Below are 23,712 nucleotides of genomic sequence, written 5' to 3'. Positions count from 1 at the left end.
CCCGCCTCTCACCCATAGTCAGCTGGGATAGGCTCCAGCTCGCTTGCAACCCTGTAGAACAGGATAAATGGCTACAGATAATGGATGGATGATTATAAATTCATTGTGCATTCATTACATATTTGAAGAGTGAATTTTATCATGAAAGAATTGAAATCTTTATGAAAAACTTAACAATGAAATTATTGCATCCACAGTTGTGGGAGGTGTTCAGCTTTAAGGCCTCCTTGACCGGAGCTGTCACTGTCAATGTTCTCTCAGCCTGATCAACAGGGAGCACAAGCAAATTACAGGGGCTCAAACCAATCGGGTTCCTCGTGCACTTTCGGGTTTAAATTGCACAAGTTATTTGACCAATGTTCAACCCTTCTTTTGTCAATTCAAACCAAGTGAGTCAACACAGGTTAATCCCTGGTCATGGTCATTCAGATGCGTGAGAACAGGCGTGTGCTTTATTTCAGCTGCAGTGTTTTCACCCAGAACACATTCACATGCATTGTAAGAGCCTTTTCTTACAAAGCCCCACAGTTATGGAACAGCCTTCCAAGTAATGTTCGGGAATCAGACACAGTCTCAGCGTTTAAGTCTCAGCTGAAAACATATCTGTTTAGCCAAGCCTTGTGTTAATGGTGTTTATGAGGTAAAGGTGTAGATCTGGAGGATCCTCAGACAGAGTGTTTTGGTAAACTGGGATGTATGGATGCTGTCAGTCCCCCACTTGCTTGCTCACTCGAGTTTGTTGACGATGTAGTGGCTGCTGCTTTATGTCCCGGGGCTCCCTCATGCTTGTGTTACCTTCTGGCTCTCCCCTTTTAGTTATGCTGTCATAGTTAGTTTTGCCGGAGTCCCTGCTTGTACTCAGTGCAATATGTATACTGTTCCTATTTATTCAGGTGACATTGGGCATACCTTTCTCCCCCCCCCCCCCCCCCAAATCTGTCCCTCTGAGTTACATGTCATTCCTGGGATCGAGATGCTGAACCTCTTCTGCTTCTCAGACCTGCCTGATCCATCCTGGTGCCCTGTGTCTGGTTGGAGTCTCATCACATCGCTCCTGTGGAGGACAGCCCCATGTGGACAGTTGAAAGTCACACCTGGAGGACGCTCTGGACTCTTACAGTAATGATTTTATGGCTGAGGACTACAGTTGACTTGGACTGCAGCTATCATGAACAGTTTTGCACTCAAGTTTCCATCAATGAAGAGTTTATAACATCAACGAAACTGACTTCATGTTAAAACTGTTAATGTTATAGTAATGCTTTCTGTTGTTGCCCAAATGAGGATGGGTTCCCTTTAGAGTCTGGTTCCTCTCGAGGTTTCTTCCTCATGTCATTTGAGGGAATTTTCCTTGCCACCATCGTCACAGGCTTGCTCATTGGGGATAGATTAGGGATAAAATTAGCTCATGTTTTAAGTTGTTCTAATTCTGTAAAGCTGCTTTGCGACAATGTTTATTGTTAAAAGTGCTATATAAATAAACTTGACTTGACTTGAATTGACATGCGTCTTTGTACTTGTACTGTACTTGTTACATACTGAGGGCTTGAACATGTTTTTAAGCAACAAATTGAGGATATTTTTAGGAAATTAGGACATTTTGTCTGGTCCTCATTTCTCCAAAGGGCTGTTTGAGGGTCAAGACTTGTTTTTTGGGTTCAGGTTAGAATGAGGATTAGGTTAGACTGAGGGTAAGGGGCAGGGTTAGGGATTTAGTTGTGATGATTAAGGTTAGGGATGCCATGCTGGTGTAGTGGCTATCACTGTTGCCTCACAGCAACAAGGTTCTGGGTTCGAGCCCCGTGGCCGGTGAGGGCCTTTCTGTGTGGAGTTTGCATGTTCTCCCCGTGTCCGCATGGGTTTCCTCCGGGTGCTCCGGTTTCCCCCACAGTCCAAAGACATGCAGGTTAGGTTATTTGGTGGCTCTAAATTGACCGTACCCGTAGGTGTGAATGTGAGTGTGAATGGTTGTTTGTCTCTGTGTCTCGGCCCTATGATAATCTTGTCCATGGTGAACCCTGCCTCTCACCCATAGTCAGCTGGGATAGGCTCCATCTTGCCTGCAACCCTGCACAGGATAAGCAGTTACAGATAATGTATGGCTAGAGTAAGGGGTGAGGGAGTGTATTATATCAGTGAGTCCCCACAAAGATAGCAGTACAAATGTGTGTTTGTGGTTTTGTAAGTGCCTGGAAGAGCAAAGCACTGAAACCGATGTACGCCCCATTTTCATGAAATTCATTAGTCCGTCCCCGGCTGTTCCTGACCTGGGTGTTACAATTCACACTGAAACTGAAATTGAGTGGTGGGTTGCAAAGCCAAATTGGACAATTTGGTTTGACTCTTTCAAGCACAAATCTCCTGCATTTACAACAGTTATATATAAAGGACATTGGCTGCTGAACTCAGAACATTAGAACATATGGGTACGTGGAGGGTTTTGTTTTTCTCAGAGTATCATCAATAACATCAACAATCCTATCAAAATCTTCCTCTTTCTGCCCCTCATGAACTATGTTTGTATTGTTTCTTGCACTGCACACTGCAGAGTTCACCCATGATCTGTCCCTGTTTCACAACTTGTCCTCTAGAAGGCAGTAGGGGCCTTCTGTCAAACATTATTAAACAGTGAAAGGAAGCCATTCAGGGCGGCACAGTGGTGTAGTGGTTAGCGCTGTTGCCTCACAGCAAGAAGGTCCTGGGTTCGAGCCCCAGGGCCGGCGAGGGCCTTTCTGTGTGGAGTTTGCATGTTCTCCCCGTGTCCACGTGGGTTTCCTCCAGGTGCTCCGGTTTCCCCCACAGTCCAAAGACATGCAGGTTAGGTTAACTGGTGACTCTAAATTGACCGTAGGTGTGAATGTGAGTGTGAATGGTTCAATGGAGTGACACATGGTCTGTGTCTATGTGTCAGCCCTGTGATGACCTGGCGACTTGTCCAGGGTGAACCCCGCCTTTCGGCCGTAGTCAGCTGGGATAGGCTCCCGCGACCCTGTAGAACAGGATAAAGCGGCTGGAGATAATGAGATGAGGAAGCAGTTCATGTATGGTGATACACTTTGCCTCACTAACATTCCAGTTAGTCCTGTAGAACATAGAGGTCTCTCAAATAAAAACAAATCTCATATGCAGAACACTAATATTAAATATTGGTCTATTTTACAGAAGCCCCCCCCAAAAAAAAAAAAAAAAAAACACCCACACAACAGCGTACTCTGGGTAGTTACTTAGGTGGGTCAACAGATAAGGAACTGGGTAACTGATCTGAAGGTCATTGGTTCCAGCACCGACAACCTGCCACTGTTGGGCCCATGAGCGAGGCCCTTTACCCTCTCTGCTCCAGGAGCACTGTGTCATGTAACCCCTTGTTGTATGTCACTCTGTATAACAGCGTCTGCTAAATCCCTGTAATGTACTGTAACTCACCACAGACTGAGTGACATAAAGAGATGGTGTTACAGTTTACATTGCAGTACATAAGTCCACTGATTATTAGCTTAGTATGAGTGACATGCTGTTACTATGGCAACTGTACTGAACATTTCACACAGGCACTTCCTGAGTGGTTTTCCGTCACCAGCGGAAACGTAGAAGTGGACATGATGCTGCTTTCTACTCGCGCCACACAAAAAGACACTGTACAGTCCCCGAGACAGAGACAGTGAGGGAGTGTGAGAGAACATTTTTATTTTTATTTTTATTTTCTGAGCAGGAGTTTGAGAGTCTGGACTGAGAATGAAGATCCTCCTCATCTTCACCTTCTGCCTGATGATCGGTGAGTAAAAGCACTTTGAAATAATCAGCAGTATCAGGGTCACATTAAAGCTTTGCACTGATGGACATTTAGTTCAGAACTGTTATCGATCGCTTCCAGTGTTTTAAAGTAGTGAAGTTCTCAGGGCTGCTGGACTTCCTGGTTATCTTCAAAAGCACACAGAGGAGGTTCGGGTTCACTGACTGCATGAGGAAACGTCTGTGTTCAAGTGACCTGCACATGGGAACATTATCACTACTTATATTCACTGTAGAACTGACTTTGAAGAGTTTTTGTATCTGTATATTAGCTGAACAACAGTCAGTATCTTCACTTTATCTGTTTAAAGATCAGGGCTACTGCTTTATCAGTGCAGGTGCCTGTCACGTCGTCTCTCTTGTTCCTGTTCTTGAGCACAAAATGTGAGTTCTGTATTTTATTTCGAGTACAGATGAGAGCAGATAGTCCTGATATATGAAACGTATGATTTAGATTATTAGTCTGAGTGTTTGTTATTTAAAATACCGTAATTCCTCAATTTATAGCCGGGCCCCTAATAGCAGCTGGCCTCGTTTTGTAACCGGGTCTTATGAAAAATAACAAAAATAGACACCGGCCCCGTTTAGTAGCCGGCCCCTTTTAGTAGCCGGTGCGTTTTACAGACAGACGTGAACGGGCGTACGGCAAACACAGAACTGCAAACATGGTGCCGAAACGCAAGTTCACTGTGGCATTTAAACTGGAAGTACTGAAATACGCTGAAGAAAATTCAGGAGAACAGACAGCTAGGCATTTTAACATCGATGCCAGGCAGGTGAGGGCATGGAAAAAGCAGAAGGAAGCACTCACCAATGCAGCGAGACTAATTTCTCCGAAGAGAGTCAGACTACAAGGCGGGGGGAGGCGACCTGTCAGTGAGGAGATGGAGGCTACTCTGAGGTGCTGGGTACATGAACGAAGACGGAGATACCTGAGGGTGAGCAGGAGGATGATCCAGGCAAAAGCAGCTGCAATTTTTCACGAAATGTCTGACTGCCATGAGGAGACATTCAATGCTAGTCGGGGATGGCTTGACCGTTTCATGAAGAGGAACAACTTCACCCTCCGGAAGCGAACAACACTGGCTCAAAATGACACGAGGCACTCCGTTTCGAAGATTGTGAACTTCATCACCTTCGTCAATCAGAAAATAGCGGAGAAAAAGATCAAGGATTCGGATGTCATCGCCATGGACGAAACTGCTTGCTGGTTTGACATGCCCGGTCAAACCACATTGGACACCGTGGGTGTGAGAAGCGTGACGCTAAAGACGACCGGGCATGAGAATGTCATGTTACCGTTGTGCTGGCAGCCAAAGGAGATGGGACAAAGCTTAAGCCATACATTGTTTTTAAGGGAGGCATACGGGAGGTGAAGGCAATAACGGCGGATTGCAATGACGTGGTGTTGGCAACATCTAACAATGGTTGGATGGACGACAGCCTGACCAGTGAATGGCTGAAAAAAGTGGTTGGCAGGCGGCTCTTCGGTGGTGAGCGTCTCCTGGTTTGGGACAGCTACAGGTGCCATATCTCTCAGGCCACCAAGGCCGAGCTGAAAAACGGATTCCGTATGCAGATGACTGTGGTGCCTGGCGGCTGTACAAAATATGTGCAGCCTGCAGACGTCAGCTGGAACGCGGGTTTTAAAGCTCATCTGAAGCAGTCGTATGACGCATGGTTGGCAGAGGAGGGAAATAAAACTTTTACCAAGGGAGGGAATATGAGGGCAGCAGACAAACGGACCATCGTGAGCTGGGTCCGAGCAGCGTGGGCGTCGCTGGATGCGGACCTCATCAAGCGGTCGTTCAAGGTGAGTGTAGTGTGTGTGCAGTGTGTGCCCTTCATTGATAATCATCTGCGGAAGCATACCGTTAATTATGAATGCAACCTAGTTTAAAAACTTGTTTCTTGTGTTCTCTTATAAGGTATGTGGCATCACTGTGGCTGCAGATGGGACTGAGGATGATATGGTCCACTGTTTGAAGGCAGGGCAACCGTGTGCAGCTGGGAAAGACGTGCTACAGCAGGCCAGAGTGACTGAGGCAGTGGTGGCTATGGAGGAGGAGAAAGATGAGGGAGAGACTTTTGAGAATGAAAACTTGATAGAGGAGGATGGAAGTGATGATGAGGTGGAGAGAAATGAAAACGTTGAAGAGTAGCATCACATTGAGGCATGAAAGACATGTTTTTTCGTTAAGAGTTCGTTTGCTGGTTCATTAAGGCATTGATACAGGCATTGTCTCTGTGTGTGTGTGTGTGTGTGTGTGTGTGTCTGTGTGTGTGTGTGTGTGTGTGTGGCCTGTCTGTCTCTCATGGTATTTTCTTCTTTGTCTTTGAATCTTCGTGTTCAGAGGATGGGACTGAGTTTGTTTCTCTTGTCAATGTTTAGCAAATACGTTTTTTTTATATTAATTATATTGCAATGTGTTCTGTTGTAATGCAATAACTATTGAATGTAAAATGGGCTAATACTGGTGGATTCTGTTGTAAACCACAAAAAACAAACACTTTAAAAGACATGTATGAATTAAAAACAAATGAAACTGTATGAATTAAATAAGTATGAATTAATAAATGTATAAAAACTATGAGTTTCGTTTTTTTTTTTTTCAAATGACAGTATCGCTGGGATTTTAAAAAGAAAATTAGGAGCCTCCTTCAAATAGTAGCCTGCCCCTATTAATAGCCTGGTCCAAACTAATTTTTTGTTAATAGTAGCCCCGGCTACTATTTGAGGAATTACGGTACCTATTAATTATTGCGGGGCGGCACGGTGGTGTGGTGGTTAGCACTGTCGCCTCACAGCAAGAAGGTTCTGGGTTCAAGCCCAGTGGCCAATGGGGGCCTTTCTGTGTGGAGTTTGCATGTTCTCCCTGTGTCTGTGTGGGTTTCCTCTGGGTGCTCCGGTTTCCCCCACAGTCCAAAGACATGCAGGTTAGGATAATTGGTGGCTCTAAATTGACGGTAGATGTGAGTGTGAATGGTTGTCTGTCTCTGTGTGTCGGTGCTGTGATGACCTGGCGACTTGTCCAGGGTGAACCCCGCTTCTCATTCATAGTCAGCTGGGATAGGATCCCACCCGCCTGCGACCCTGGAGAACAGGATAAGCGGCTACAGATAATGGATGGATGGATGGATGGATGGATGGATAGTTATTGCAGATTATACCACAGTAGACAGACACACACTCTATCTCACACACACACACAGCTTTGTTTAGTCTTTGATCTTATGTGTTGCACCGTCTTCCTGAATCTGATTTCATTCCACTGTATATTATTCTCCAGCTGATGATACTGATGCTGTAACTACAATAACTGGATACAGAGGAAGATCAGTTCAGATTCAATGCCCCTATAAACCTGGATATGAAGAGTACAAAAAGTATCTCTGCAGAGGTGAATGTCGCATTTTGGGGGATAAAGACATTCTTGTTGAGTCTGGATCTCCTGCTAAAGAACCCAGATTCTCTCTGTATGACGACACAACAGCCAAAATCTTCACCGTCACCATCACTGATCTGAGACCAGAGGATGAAGGCACTTACTGGTGTGCAATAGAGCAGCTATCACTGCTTGATATTTACACAGCGCTTCGACTGCTGGTTAAAACAGGTGAGTGTGACACAGAGGAGACTAAAAACCCTCTCACATTAATTCACTGATGATGAACATTGACTGAAGCAGATGATTAAAGCACCATGTACAGTGTAGAACGGGTCTCATTTATCAGGTTTGTAAACTCAAAGATTATAAATGAGACTCAATGCATTGATTTTTAAGCTCGAAAATGTGAACTGTGTGGAATTTAAAAGTGGACAGTTTCTATTCTTTCAGCTGATCCTGCCATCAGTACTGTCTCCCAGTCCACACACTCCACTTCAACACATGCCATGAGTCCATCAGCCCATGCTGAGTTCACACATTCAACAGGTACAGTGGGGCAAAAAATATTTAGTCAGTCACCAATTGTGCAAGTTCTCCCACTTAAAAAGATGAGAGAGGCCTGTAATTTTCATCATGGGTACACTTCAACTATGAGAGACAGAATGAGAAAAAAAAATCCAGAAAATCGCATTGTCTGATTTTTAAATAATTTATTTGCAAATTATGGTGGAAAATAAGTATTTGGTCAATAACAAAAGTTCATCTCAATACTTTGTTATATACCCTTTGTTGGCAGTGACAGAGGTCAAACGTTTTCTGTAAGTCTTCACAAGGTTTTCACACACTGTTGCTGGTATTTTGGCCCATTCCTCCATGCAGATCTCCTCTAGAGCAGTGATGTTTTGGGGCTGTCGCTGGGCAACACGGACGTTCAACTCCCTCCAAAGATTTTCTATGGGGTTGAGATCTGGAGACTGGCTAGGCCACTCCAGGACTTTGAAATGCTTCTTACGAAGCCATTCCTTCGTTGCCCAGGCGGTGTGTTTGGGATCATTGTCATGCTGAAAGACCCAGCAATGTTTCATCTTCAGTGCCCTTGCTGATGGAAGGTTTTCACTCAAAATCTCACGATACATGGCCCCATTCATTCTTTCCTTTACACGGATCAGTCGTCCTGGTCCCTTTGCAGAAAAACAGTCCCAAAGCATGATGTTTCCGCCCCCATGCTTCACAGTAGGTCTGGTGTTCTTTGGATGCAACTCAGCATTCTTTCTCCTCCAAACACGACAAGTTGAGTTTTTACCAAAAAGTTCTATTTTGGTTTCATCTGACCATATGACATTCTCCCAATCCTCTTCTGGATCATCCAAATGCTCTCTAGCAATACTAAAGATGGTGGCGCACGTGGTTGCAGTGGCTTACAGCTCTCCTTTTCAGTGCTCTTTTTTTTGTTTGTTTTTGTATTTCTTTCTTGCTTGTTTGTGCAACATCAGTTCTGCAAACATCCAGTACACCCGCCAGACACTTTTAGCCATCGGTGACCATCATCAGGCATCTTTTTCAAGTGACCTTCTCTTCACGCATAGCATCCCAGATGACATAGCAAGACCGCCGGGCTCTCCGTGGATTGTTGTCGGGTCTAGGAGGCGGCACAGACGGAGGAGGGAGAGGAAGCAGAAGTGGGGCTGCAGGTCCGGTGCTATGCTAAGGCTAAGAAAACAACCACACAAGCCACCTCTACCGAGCCTATATCTCTCCAATGCCAGATCCCTGGTGCATAAAACGGATGATCTGGAATTACAACTCGCTGGAAATTGCTTTGTTCAGGACTGCTGTGTTTTAATTATCACAGAAACCTAGCTTCATCCGGAAATACTCGATGCTAGCTTGCAGCTAGCAGGCCGCACTCTGCTCCACTGGGATAGAAATGGGAACTCCGGTAAGAGCAGAGGGGGAGGGCTCTGTATTTACGTGCATAATAATTGGTGTAACAACGGAACAATTATAGATAAACACTGTTCCCCAGACCTTGAGTATATGTCTGTAAGATGCTGGCCTTTTTTTCTACTGAGAGAGCTAACTGAAGTGATTGTCACAGCTGTGTATATTCCACCTGACGCCAGTGTGAACACAGCACTCTCTCTCCTGCTGAACACCATTAACAAACAGCAGCGGGCTCACCCTGACGGTGTTCACATAATCGCAGGAGACTTTAATAAGGCCAACTTGAAGACTGTACTGCCGAAGTTTTACCAACATGTTAAGTGTTCTACTAGAGGGGAGAACACTCTGGATCATGTTTATTCTAACATCAAGCATGCGTACAGAGCCATACCCCTCCCCCACCTCGGCCAGTCAGACCATCTTTCCCTCCTGCTCTCCCCAGCCTACACCCCCCTCAGACGCAGAGCCAGGCCCACCACAAGGACTATCAAAACCTGGCCTGACAACGCATTCTCCAAACTACAGGACTGCTTTAAACAGACAGATTGGGACTTATTTGAACACCAGGAGCTGGAGACATTCACAGGAACGGTGCTGGACTATATCAAGTTCTGCATCGGGAATGTGACGGTGGATAAAAACATCCGGGTCTTCCCAAACCAGAAACCCTGGATGACCAGCCAGGTCTGCTCACTCCTCAGGGCTCACGATGCTGCCTTCAGGTCAGGTGATAGAGCTCTGTACAGAGCTGCTCGAGCTGATCTGAAAAGAGGAATAAATAAAGCCAAGGCGGACCACAGGCTGCGCATAGAGTCCCACCTGTCCAGCAACAACACACGGGGGGTGTGGCAAGGCATTCAAGACAACACAAACTTCAGAGACTGTGATGTGCCAACAGGAGACTGGAGTGCGCCGCTAGTAGAGGAGCTAAATTACTTCTTTGCTCGCTTTGAAACATCTCAGCAGCACCCATCTGCTCCTGCCCTGCCCCCACCACCACACAGTTCCTACACCACTCCTTTCACTGTACAGGAGCACGATGTCAGATGGGTGCTCCTGGCAGTGAACCCCAAGAAAGCTGCCGGCCCAGATGGTGTACCTGGTAAGGTGCTCAGAGCGTGTGCCCACCAGCTCGCCCCTACCTTCACCAGGATCTTTAACCTCTCCCTGGCTCAGGCAGTCATCCCGCCCTGCCTAAAATCTGCAACAATAGTCCCAGTGCCGAAGAAGTCTCCCGTCACCAGCCTGAATGATTACCGTCCTGTGGCCCTCACCCCGGTAATCATGAAGTGCTTCGAGAGACTAGTTCTTCAGCACATCAAGGACCACCTCCCCCCAGACTTCGACCCCTACCAGTTCGCATATCACACAAACAGATCCACAGAGGATGCCATTGCTGTAGCTCTCCACTCTGTGCTAAATCACCTGGAGCAGCAGCAGAGCTACGTCCGCATACTCTTTGTGGATTACAGTTCAGCTTTTAATACAATAATCCCGGACATCCTTATTAGAAAACTGGACACTCTCGGCCTCCCCCCTCTCACATGTGCCTGGTTAAAAGACTTTCTTACTAACCAGCCCCAGACTGTGAGACTTGGCCCCCACTTCTCCTCCACCCGCACTTTGAGCACCGGCTCTCCACAGGGCTGTGTGCTGAGCCCCTTCCTGTACTGCCTCTACACCCACAACTGTAGTCCGACCCACAACAACAACAACCTTATCGTCAAGTTTGCTGACGACACCACAGTGGTCGGACTCATCTCAAAGGGAGACGAGGCAGCCTACAGAGAGGAGGTCCTGAAGTTGGCAGCCTGGTGTTCAGAAAATAACCTCGCTCTGAACACCAAGAAAACCAAAGAGCTCATTGTTGACTTCAGGAAGCACAGCACCGACCTAGCCCCCCTCTACATCAACAACGTGTATGTGGAGAGGGTCCACACCTTCCAGTTTCTCGGCATCCTCATCTCCGCCGACATCTCCTGGTCAGCAAACATTACAGCAGTCATTAAGAAAGCTCAGCAGCGGCTACACTTCCTGAGAGTCCGCAGGAAGTACAACTTAAGCTCCAACCTGCTGCTGACCTTCTACCGCTCATCCATCGAGAGGCTGCTGACATACTCTATTACAGTATGGTATGGCAGCTGCACTGCTGTAGACAGGGAGAGGCTCCAGAGGGTAGTTAAGACAGCACAGAAGATCATTGGCTGCCCTCTCCCCTCCCTGATGGACATTTACACCTCCCGCTGCCTTAGCAGAGTTAAGAATATTATCAAGGACAGCTCCCACCCTGGCTTTTATCTGTTTGACCTGTTGCCCTCAGGGAGGTGCTACAGGTGCATCAGGTCAAAGACAAATCGATTAAAAAACAGCTTCTTTCCAAAAGCCATAACCGCACTGAACTCGGATATGCTCTGACTTTATAGTCTATAATTTATTTTACTATTTTACTAATTTATAATGTGCAGTACTTTATAAGGTGACTCTCTATGCAATACTTTACCTTACTCCATAATGTGAAACGCAACACATTTCACCTCAGGACTGTACACCTTACCTTACCTTGCAATACTTCATCTCATCTCATCTCATCTCATTATCTCTAGCAGCTTTATCCTGTTCTACAGGGTCGCAGGCAAGCTGGAGCCTATCCCAGCTGACTACGGGTGAAAGGCGGGTGTGACGGCCCTAGCGGGCTACCTGTAATTGTTCTCAGTTTCTACTACAGTTATCGCATCTGTGGGCGTGTCTTCTTGACATCTAATTGGCAGCACCGGAGCGCAGTGTTGCCTTCCTATAAGTAGCGCCCCGCTGACCTTCCCAGAAGGAGGCTCCTTTTTTTTTCTTCTCTTTCCTTTTTGGTTCGGTTTCTAACTTCCAGGCAGCTGCTTTTTTTCTTTTCTCTTTATTATTGATTGTAACAGACAACATGTACTTCCCGTACTACTAGCATTCAATACTCGTTTATATTACGCTGTTGACCATTGATGATCTTTCATAAATCATTTAGTCTAGTTTTGGTTGTATCTATTTTCGCTGTTTAAATAAATATAATTAATTGTGCGTACGTCTCCGTCCTCCTTTAATGCCAAGGTGTCCCCTAGGCCTTGACAGCGGGGTACACCCTGGACAAGTCGCCAGGTCATCACAGGGCTGAAATACTTCATAATGTGTAATATTTTATCTTATAATGTGACTCTCTCGTGCAATAATTTATAATGTTACTGTCTCTGTGCAATACCTCACTCCATAATGTGTAACACAACACATACACCTCAGACTGTGCACCTTACCTTACCCCCGTTTTTTTTCTCCCCCCCCTCTCTCTATACACACTGTTTTCACTGTTAATGGAGATGCTTTAAATCTCATTGTACATGTGTATAGTGACAATAAAGGCATTCTATTCTATTCTTCTATTCAAACTTCAGACGGGCCTGGACATGTCCTGGCTTAAGCAGGGGGACACGTCTGGCACTGCAGGATTTGAGTCCCTGGCGGCGTAGTGTGTTACTGATGGTAGCCTTTGTTACTTTGGTCCCAGCTCTCTGTAGGTCATTCACTAGGTCCCGCCGTGTGGTTCTGGGATTTTTGCTCACTGTTCTTGTGATCATTTTGACCCCACAGGGTGAGATCTTGCATGGAGCTCCAGATCGAGGGAGATTATCAGTGGTCTTGTATGTCTTCCATTTTATAATAATTGCTCCCACAGTTGATTTCTTCACACCAAGCTTCTTACCTATTGCAGATTCAGCCTTCCCAGCCTGGTGCAGGTCTACAATTTTGATTCTGGTGTCCTTTGACAGCTCTTTGGTCTTGGCCATAGTGGAGTTTGGAGTGTGACTGTTTGAGGTTGTGGACAGGTGTCTTTTATACTGATAACGAGTTCAAACAGGTGCCATTAATACAGGTAACGAGTGGAGGACAGAGGAGCCTCTTAAAGAAGAAGTTACAGGTCTGTGAGAGCCAGAAATCTTGCTTGTTTGTAGGTGACCAAATATTTAGTTTACTGAGGAATTTACCAATTAATTCATTAAAAATCCCACAATGTGAGTTCCTGGATTCTTTCCCCCCATTCTGTCTCTCATAGTTGAAGTGTGCCTATGATAAAAATTACAGGCTTCTCTCATCTTTTTAAGTGGGAGAACTTGCACAATTGGTGGCTGACTAAATACTTTTTTGCTCCACTGTATGGACTTTTTGCCTGAACTCTTCTTTATTACATTTCTGTCATGTCATTCATTATGTCTCACTTTTTTTTAATTCCAGCTAATCCATTAAATGACGCTAACTCTCCAGTGAGCACTCCCTCAGATCAGGGTATGTAGAACATCAAATATTTTATTTGAGCTTTTATTTAAAATCTTCTACATGAGAGAGAACACAGATCAAACCACCACAGGACAGATAACTTTTTTCAGCTAATCCATTTAATCATGTTACTCACTGGAACAAAGCAGGAGAACAGTCAGCTTATCCTGCTTTGAACCCAGGTCTACAGGATGCCAAACCTGCAACCTGACCACAACACCAAAGAGCCAGGTTCATTGGTATGGCAGTCAGAGCACATACTCAACATACACCCTCCATCCACACTGGAAAGGAGGCTAAGATCGGATAAAATCTCTGTCCTGCTCAGCACTTCAGCTTTATAAAATATTCTTTTCTCCTCGATGTAATAATTACATTTCTTTGATGTTAAGAGTAGAAGATAAATGCCGTGTGTCCATGGTGCTTATTAACCCACTCAGTTGAACATGAAGGCTGCAGTTTGCATGTTCATTTTAACAGGAAATACAGATTTCACAAAGCACTTCATACTTCTCTAACCACAGGGTTCAAGTTGCTCTCATACTTTACTTCTCTCATTATTAATGGCTTATTCATAATATAAAAACATTCTTTATGGTTAAACTTATAGAAATTTGTATAAATCGAGTGGCAGGTTGTCCAGTCCCACATGTCCCTTCTTCTTCTACACTCCTCCACTACATACTCCACATGTTTCCTGTGACATGACCATTATCACTTTTATGTGGTTTAAACGTTGATGTTTCTGTGTCACACATTTATGCCCTGTACGGGGAATCCAGGTATAGCAAAGTACGTCATGATCAGTACAGGCGCAGTGTTGTTCGCTGTTGGTGTGATTATAGCAATCTACTGCAAAAGAAAGCATCAAGGTAAAACCCACTTTCAATGTCTGTCTCTGGTTAATTTATGGTGATGTTTTAATCTCATGATGGGCTGCTTTACTGTCATTGACATGTCCTTGTACCCAGTGTTAAAGACACCAGTTATTCACCTGTGGATCTTTGGTAAGCGATTTTATACACAGTGAAGCCTGGAGGTGATACTGGAGTCACTGCATGAAACTGCATGAAACTATATACAATCAGAAGAAAAATAGAAGGAATTATACGATGGAATGAAGCTCCAGCTGATTTCTTTCTAGTCCAGCTCAGGCAAGAAAGAAATCAGCCCGAGCTTCACTCCATCATACAATTCAATGTATTTTTCTTATGATTGTGTGGTGCTGTTCATGCCGTTCCACAATCATCCAAAATCTTCTGCTTTAAAAGAGAGATTTGTTATCAGCAAATAATTTGATCTGGATGCCAAAAATAAAACCTTTTATTACATTTTGAGAACCATGGGCTGGGCTTAGCTCTGCTCAAACATTTACAAATAACAGCCTCCATTGCTTTTATATTTACTGATGATGATGATGATGCTTGTCCGTTGGGGTTGAAGATGACCATAACTTCAAATTGGTGGGTGGTGGTTGTGGGTTCAGAAATGACTGATGAGGCCAGTCCAGGCTTTAAATGTACGTCCACATGTTGGGCATGCATGGGTAGATGCTGTAGTGGGGGTGGTGATAGAACCACCACCACATTCGATGAGCTGGCCCTTGTCCGCTAGACATGTTTCCCTGAGGGCCGCTATGTCTACATTGTAGCAAGCTAGTTCCCTGGTGATTAGTGCACTTCTTCTCTCCAGTCTGTCTGCTTTGATGTTATCCAGTAGAGTCCACATGTTCCACGTGCTAATGTTGAGTACCTTCATCATCCTTTCCATTCTCTGACTTGTTGTATTTTGATTGCTGAGTGGGATCCCCGCCAGCCATGGTGTGCTGGCCAGGGTGAGGTGAAGCAGGCTATGTTTTGGGGCACTTTTGTAGCCCCTTCTGCCATTGAGCTGAGCTTTGTTCCAGCAGAGAGTGACCCTATGCCCTGGGCTGCCTGTGTGCAGGTTCATGACCACAGCTTCCAGTGTGTCCACACCTGCTGCTTTGCCACATGCTCATCACCACTGGACTTGAATTTGAATTTGAAATCATGACTTGTGCATCACTTAGATTCAAGTGAGGGAGAGTTGCACAGCTATCAGCCTCACTCTCTCATCCCAACCTAACTGAGTCCAGGGGCAAGACAGAATCTGCGCGGCAGCAGTGAGGTTAGGATGCAGTGGACGGCCAAATGTGTTGTATGTGTTGTACTGTGCCCTGATCGCTCTCCACAAACGCTTTGCTGGGTCCATCTTCCCACCCATTGAACCACCAGGTGGTGGTCTCCTCCACGCAGTCTGCCAAGTCTCATCTTTGGTCATAACCTTGACCGGGGGAATGAGGGGTTGCTTGTGCTTGCTCAAGGCACCAGCCCAAATGAGTAGAGGGAAGGAGACACTTTACTACTCAATTGCATGGCAGTCAAGGACAGCACATGCCCACTGCCCTAATACAGATTATACCTTTATAAACTGAGACAATGACACACATTGGCTACTGATTTTCCATCAAATGAAGAAGCCTCATCATATCTCATTATCTCTAGCCATTTTATCCTGTTCTACAGGGTCGCAGGCAAGCTGGAGCCTATCCCAGCTGACTACGGGCGAAAGGCGGGGTACACCCTGGACAAGTCGCCAGGTTATCACTGGGCCAAATGAAGAAGTCTCATCTCATCTCATTATCTCTAGCTGCTTTATCCTTCTACAGGGTCGCAGGCAAGCTGGAGCCTATCCCAGCTGACTACGGGCGAAATGCGGGGTACACCCTGGACAAGTCACCAGGTTATCACTGGGCCAAATGAAGAAGTATTACTTCTTATTATACTTATTATTAGAAGTATTCACCATTTAAAGGTTCACCCAGTACAGCTGTACACACCTGTAAATTAAAGATGATGGTCTTTCTGATAATGTCAGGGCTTCATTTCAAACCCAATATGCTGAAGTACACAATCAAACGTATGAAACTCATCACTGTCCCAAAACTCCATTTGCATTGTATATTTACTTTATATTAAATCAAACATTGATGACCTTCTCATCTCTCTTCAGGCTCTGAAACAGTGAGACAAACTCCCAGAGAGGTACAGGCCAATGATCTGATTCAGGTATTACTTTCACAAACACTTTACTTACAAACAGTTTAATGATTTGATTTTCATTTTCAGACAAATGGAGATCATGAAAATGACCAAAATGTACTTCCTCTCCAAGCAAGAGAAAATGCCAAACCTGAATCTGTCTATCAGAGTCTCGATCCAACTACCAGGCAATCAGACTCAGTCTACCAAGATCTGACCTTCACTCATATGCAATCAGATTCAGTCTACCAGGATCTGACCTTCACTCATAAGTAATCAGACTCAGTCTACCAGGATCTGACCTTCACTCAAAAGTAATCAGACTCAGTCTACCAGGATCTGACCTTCACTCATAAGCAATCAGACTCAGCCTACCAGGATCTGACCTTCACTCATAAGCAATCAGACTCAGCCTACCAGGATCTGACCTTCACTCATAAGCAATCAGACTCAGCCTACCAGGATCTGACCTTCACTCATAAGCAATCAGACTCAGCCTACCAGGATCTGACCTTCACTCATAAGCAATCAGACTCAGCCTACCAGGATCTGACCTTCACTCATAAGCAATCAGACTCAGCCTACCAGGATCTGACCTTCACTCATAAGCAATCAGACTCAGCCTACCAGGATCTGACCTTCACTCATAAGCAATCAGACTCAGCCTACCAGGATCTGACCTTCACTCATAAGCAATCAGACTCAGCCTACCAGGATCTGACCTTCACTCATAAGCAATCAGACTCAGCCTACCAGGATCTGACCTTCACTCATAAGCAATCAGACTCAGCCTACCAGGATCTGACCTTCACTCATAAGCAATCAGACTCAGCCTACCAGGATCTGACCTTCACTCATAAGCAATCAGACTCAGCCTACCAGGTTATGTTCTGATACGACTGTTCACCATTCAAATGGACTGAATTTGATCCAAAGAAAACTGTCAAAATGTTTATAGTTTCCTCACCAGACATTTATCTGGCCTGTGGATTACTTGTTTACTGTTTTTTTGTGTGTGTGTTTCTGAATGAAACTCTGTTACTTCAGCTGTCTGTTTCTTCAACTGGAAATCATTTCTGATAAATCTACCAACATCTGATGCCAAATCTGCAAGTAAGGATGCTGTACAAAAAATCATTTTTTATTTTAAACCTTATCATTTGTGGTTTGTTAAAAAAACATTTTAATTTATATTTTCTTTTCTCATGACATTTACTTTAACAGTTAGCTTGTGAATAAAAAGCACTTTGTACATCATCAGGGTATTTTACACAATTGAAATACAAACAACAACAAAAATAAAACCAAAAACACAAATAGACAAATGTACCCCCCCAAAAAATGTGAGATGTACATTTGTTATATTTAAATCTAATGTCATTTTAAATAAAAATAAATATGATTAAAAATTGTGGTGGCACGGTGGTGTAGTGGTTAGCACAGTTGCCTCACAGAAAGAAGGTTCTGGGTTTGAGCCCAGTGGCCGGCGAGGGCCTTTCTGTGTGGAGTTTGCATGTTCTCCCCGTGTCCGCGTGGGTTTCCTCCGGGTGCTCCGGTTTCCCCCACAGTCCAAAGACATGCAGGTTAGGTTAACTGGTGACTTTAAATTGACCGTAGGTGTGAATGTGAGTGTGAATGGTTGTTAGGATAGGATAGGATATTTGTCCTTTCAGAAAATTGTTCTGTGCCATTTACAGTATGTCTGATACAAACTGTTACGAAAACACAAAGAAACACAATATACAAAACCCCCCCCCCCCCCCCCCCCCCCCCCCCGGACAAAATACAAGACAACATAGGACAAAACCCCCTCATGTCTTACATACAATATAATGGTAAAGTGCAGTTACTCAGAGACCAAGTGCAATGGGTTATTCTGGTACAATCTTACAGTTGGGTCCTTATTTAACAGGGCTGTACTAGTGGGTATAAATGATCTGCGGGCTCTATTTGTCTGGAATAAAGGCAGCCTGAACCTCCTGCCTGAAGGCAACAACTCGTATGCCCGATGTAAGGGGTGTGACACATCATCACAAATAATATGTGCCTTTTTGCCACCCTTGTTTCTACAGTCATGGCCATACTACTTAATGGCTGGCAAGCAATCTTGCTGGCCATGTTGATTATCCTGTGCAGCTTATTTTTGTTTGCTACAGATAGAGAAGAATACCAGGCCACAGAACAGAATCATAAAATGCTCTCAACAAAAGAATGGTAAAAGAGCCGCATCATATCCCCATCAACTCTAAATTGCCTTAGCTTTCGCATAAAGTATAGCCTCTGCATCCCCTTCTTGTAGATGGCATCAGTATTACATGTCCATGTTAATTTATCATCTGTTATTGTTCCCAAGTATTTATAGTTCATCACAACCTCAATACCTTCCCCGTTTATTACCGTATTCTGGTGGGTATGGTTCCCCGTTCTAAAATCAATAATCAGTTCCTTTGTTTTTTTTTGTGTTAAGAAGAAGACAGCTGGACTTACACCAGTCTACAAACTGGTCCACCCAGTCCCTATATTGGGTCTCATTGTTATTCTGTATTAACCCCACTATAGCTGTATCATCTGCAAACTTAATTGTGACATGATCGGCTGTATTACTTTGGCACTCATTTGTGTACAGCGTGAACAATACAGGGGAAATTACGCTCCCTTGTGGAGCCCCAGTGTTTGTTAAGATTGGGGAAGACACCACCTTATTTACCCTAACACACTGTATCCTCTCAGTAAGAAAGGACTCAACCCATCTTATTATGTTCGCATTTACACCCAAGTGCAACAGCCTCTCCATCATAAGGTGGGGCCTGATTGTGTTGAATGCAGATGAAAAATCTATAAAGAGAACCCGAGCATATCGTTTGGGCCTGTCTAAATGGCAATAGATGTTGTGGAGCATGTACAATAGAGCTGATTTGTCAGGTTGTTTGTCTCTGTGTGTCAGCCCTACTATAATCTTGTCCAGGGTGAACCCTGCCTCTCACCCATAATCAGCTGGGATAGGCTCCATCTCGCCTGCAACCCTGCACAGGATAAGCGGTTACAGATTATGGATGGCTAGAGTAAGGGGTGAGGGAGTGTATTATATCAGTGAGTCCCCACAAAGATAGAAGTACAAACGTGTGTTTGTGGTTTTGTAAGTGCCTGGAAGAGCAAAGCACTGAAACCGATGTACGCCCCATTTTCATGAAATTCATTAGTCCGTCCCCGGCTGTTCCTGACCTGGGTGTTACAATTCACACTGAAACTGAAATTGAGTGGTGGGTTGCAAAGCCAAACTGGACAATTCAGGTTGACTCTTTCAAGCACAAATCTCCTGCATTTACAACAGTTATATATAAAGCACATCGGCTGCTGAACTCAGAACTTTAGAACATATGGGTACGTGGAGGGTTTTGTTTTTCTCAGAGTATCATCAGAAGCATCTACAATCCTGTCAAAATCTTCCTCTTTCTGCCCCTCATGAACTATGTTTGTATTGTTTCTTGCACTGCACACTGCAGAGTTTACCCATGATCTGTCCCTGTTTCACAACTTGTCCTCTAGAGGGCAGTAGGGGGCTTCTGTCAAAGATTATTAAACAGTGAAAGGAAGCCAGTCACGTAAGTTATATGGTGAGACACTTTGCCTCACGAACACTCCAGTTATTCCTGGAGAACATCGAGTTCTCTCAAATTAAAACAAATCTCATATGCAGAACACTAATATTAAATGTTATTACATTTTAAGCCAAAACATGGGTGGCACGGTGGTGTAGTGGTTAGCACTGTCGCCTCACAGCAAGAAGGTTCTGGGTTTGAGCCCAGTGGCCGGCGAGGGCCTTTCTGTGTGGAGTTTGCATGTTCTCCCCGTGTCCGCGTGGGTTTCCTCCGGGTGCTCCGGTTTCCCCCACAGTCCAAAGACATGCAGGTTAGGTTAACTGGTGACTCTAAATTGACCGTAGGTGTGAATGGTTGTCTGTGTCTGTGTCAGCCCTGTGATGACCTGGCGACTTGTCCAGGGTGTACCCTGCCTTTCGCCCGTAGTCAGCTGGGATAGGCTCCAGCTTGCCTGCGACCCTGTAGAACAGGATAAAGCGGCTACAGATAATGAGATGAGATGAGACATAATGAGATGAGAAAAGCCAAAACACACCCATGCAACAGAGTACTGTGGGTAGTCACTTAGGTGGCTCAACAGATAAGGATCTGGGTAACTGATTTGAAGGTCATTGGTTCCAGCCCCAGCACTGACAACCTGCCACTATTGGGCCCTTGAGCGAGGCCCTTAACCCTCTCTGCTCCAGGAGCACTGTGTCATGTAACCCCTTGTTGTATGTCACTCTGTATAACAGCGTCTGCTAAATCCCTGTAATGTACTGTAACTCACCACAGACTGAGTGAAATAAAGGGATGGCGTTACAGTTTACATTGCAGTACATAAGTCCACTGTTTATTAGCTTAGTATGAGCAACATGCTGTTACTATGGCAACTGTACTGAACATTTCACGCAGGCACTTCCTGAGTGGTTTTCCGTCACCAGCTCAAAAGTGGAAGTGGACATGATGCTGCTTTCTACTCGCGCCACACAAAAAGACACTGTACAGTCCCCGAGACAGAGACAGTGAGGGAGCGTGAGAGAACATTTTTATTTTTATTTTCTGAGCAGGAGTTTGTGAGTCTGGACTGAGAATGAAGATCCTCCTCATCTTCACCTTCTGCCTGATGATCGGTGAGTAAAAGCACTTTGAAATAATCAGCAGTATCAGGGTCACATTAAAGCTTTGCACTGATGGACATTTAGTTCAGAACTTTTATCGATCGCTTCCAGTGGTTTAAAGTAGTGAAGTTCTCAGGGCTGCTGGACTTCCTGGTTATCTTCAAAAGCACACAGAGGAGGTTCGGGTTCACTGACTGCATGAGGAAACGTCTGTGTTCAAGTGACCTGCACATGGGAACATTATCTCTACTTATATTCACTGCAGAACTGACTTTGAAGAGTTTTTGTATCTGTATATTAGCTGAACAACAGTCAGTATCTTCACTTTATCTGTTTAAAGATCAGGGCTACTGCTTTATCAGTGCAGACGCCTGTCAGGTCGTCTCTCTTGTTCCTGTTCTTGAGCACAAAATGTGAGTTCTGTATTTTATTCCGAGTACAGCTGAGAGCAGATAGCTCTGATGTATGATGTGTGATTTCCGTTATTAGTTTCTCGGTGTTTGTTATTTATAATACATGTATTGGTTATTGCAGATTATACCACAGTGTACACACACACACACAGACACACACACTTACTCATCACAATGTTGACAATTTAACCCTTTTTGCCAGAGGGGGCGCCCATGTTCAGCACTGAATTTATTTGTCATTTCACAATCCACAGTTGTGGTTAACAGCTCACATGACACACACACACACACACACACACACACACACACTCTCTCAGGGCTTTAAGAATCTGCAGTTTTTGATAAGAATTTATGTTGTTACCGAGCTTACTAGGGACAATATATTCAGAGAAAAGTTTCAGAAGAGGTTGTTTTTCTTTTCCCCATCCAAGCATTTATGTCTTCAGAGTAAACGGTGGTATCAATCCCACTCCTGAGGTGCCCCAAGTGCTCCATGAGCATCCAGCCTTTGAAGAAGTAACCTTCAACCACTAAAATTATGTGTGATGATCTCCAAACAGAGATAAAAACATCTCCAAATGACACCACATGGCACCACACCTCTCTCATTGACACAATGCCTTTAGAAATGACACAAAGCCTCAATAAATAGCGGAGAACTTCTAGAAAGAGCAAGCATTGCTAAAAATGACACAAAAGAGCATGTCCAAAGAGCAAAAACCACCAAGAAATATTAGAAAATCTTTCCAAATGGCACCAAATTGCTCTCCTTGGCATTCTGCCACTAGAAATGGCACAAAACCTCAAAAATAGCAATTTCTAGAAATATCCAGCATTGTGCAATTTCACAAATAAAAACTCTCAAACTTGCTCATCTCATTTATACTTTAGTGAAACCAGCACCATCAGCAATCAGAAGGTATCCCTCAGCAAAACGCATTACAGTATGGTTCCTTCCTTATTTGATGCTCCTAAAAATAGATGGGGGAATCCAGCAGCTCGCTTAGCTGCTCAGTGGCATTTAGCAGATGCTCTTATCCAAAGCAACGTACAGTGTACCCAGAATCTCCTCCACCCACTACAGGACATTTACAACACCCGGGTCACAAAAAGGGCACAGAGCATCATCAGGGACCAAACACACCCACAACACAGATTATTCACACTCCTACCATCTGGCAGACGCTACAGGAGTGTGAAAGCAAGGACGAGTAGACTGACAAACAGTTTTTACCCTCAGGACATCAGGCTTTTGAACCACGAATTATAATCACCATCTACCTCTATATTTGCAATTTTGCACAGACATTGCACATTATATCTACCTCCATGTTTGCATATTATTTGATTTTTTTTTATTGTTTATTTTCGTTTATTTTCATTCTACTTTTATATTTTGCATTGCATATGCACTTTATAGTTTATATTTCGTATTTTATATATATTTCTTTTTATATTAGTAAGCATAGTTTTAGTCGGGTAGTTGCAAAATAAGAATTTCATTACCCAATAATAAACCGCTGTGTCTGTGACAAATAAACATCTTGAATATCCTGGGGAGCAGTTGGGAGTTAGGTGTTTTGTTCAAGGGCACTTCAGCCATTCCTGCTGGTCAAGGGAATCAAACCAGCAACCTTTTGATCCCAAAGCTGCTTCTCTAACTATTAGACCATAGCTTCTCCAGATCTATGAGGCAGGGCACGCACACAGCCTTGGTCTGAACAAAGTCACATCTTCATATGAAAATAGTGGTCATCACAATCATGGTGTACAAAATGCCCTTATATTTTGTACAGATATCCAGTTTCTCCGCTGTCCATACTGACTTCAAGATGCCTCTTTTTCTTCTGACTAAATCCAGGCTAACAAGAATGTTTACATCAGCTACACTTAACTTCTGCTACCTGGCTAAGCCAGGGGAAGTCATAGCCAAATGGTTAGAGAAACAGATTTCGGACCAAAAGGTTGCTGGTTTGAGTCCCTGAACCAGCAGGACTGGCTCAAGTGCCCTTGAGTAAGGTGCCTAACCCTCAAATGCTCCAGCAAGTGTGGTGGTATACCTTGTGTCTGATTAGTCAAAGAAAAGTTGATGATGTGATTATCAGTTC

At 44.4% G+C, this 23,712-nt stretch overlaps 2 protein-coding genes across 3 annotated transcripts in view; both read left to right on the top strand.

Annotated features, from left to right (window-relative positions):
* The first annotated feature begins 3,633 nt into the window (after window positions 1–3,633).
* Window positions 3,634–14,392, top strand: LOC132866473 (CMRF35-like molecule 3). The gene is made up of 4 exons (XM_060899263.1): window positions 3,634–3,772; window positions 7,080–7,406; window positions 13,389–13,439; window positions 14,213–14,392. Exons 1-4 carry the CDS (start codon window positions 3,733–3,735, stop codon window positions 14,344–14,346), a joined length of 552 nt encoding a protein of 183 aa, XP_060755246.1. The 5' UTR covers window positions 3,634–3,732; the 3' UTR covers window positions 14,347–14,392.
* A 6,642-nt stretch (window positions 14,393–21,034) lies between these two features.
* Window positions 21,035–23,712, top strand: part of LOC132866463 (CMRF35-like molecule 5) — a 31,874-nt gene continuing 29,196 nt past the window's right edge. For both annotated transcript variants that reach the window (XM_060899248.1, XM_060899247.1), the window contains exon 1: window positions 21,035–21,203. In XM_060899248.1, coding sequence (XP_060755231.1) covers window positions 21,164–21,203 — 40 coding nt within the window. In that variant the 5' untranslated portion in view covers window positions 21,035–21,163. The remainder of the gene's footprint in view (window positions 21,204–23,712) is intronic.

The sequence above is a fragment of the Neoarius graeffei genome, chromosome 18 (assembly GCF_027579695.1).
Source record: "Neoarius graeffei isolate fNeoGra1 chromosome 18, fNeoGra1.pri, whole genome shotgun sequence".
Classification (NCBI taxonomy): Eukaryota; Metazoa; Chordata; class Actinopteri; order Siluriformes; family Ariidae; genus Neoarius; species Neoarius graeffei.
The sequence above is the reverse complement of the archived record's forward strand: the minus strand, read 5'-3'. Positions and strand labels throughout refer to the sequence as shown.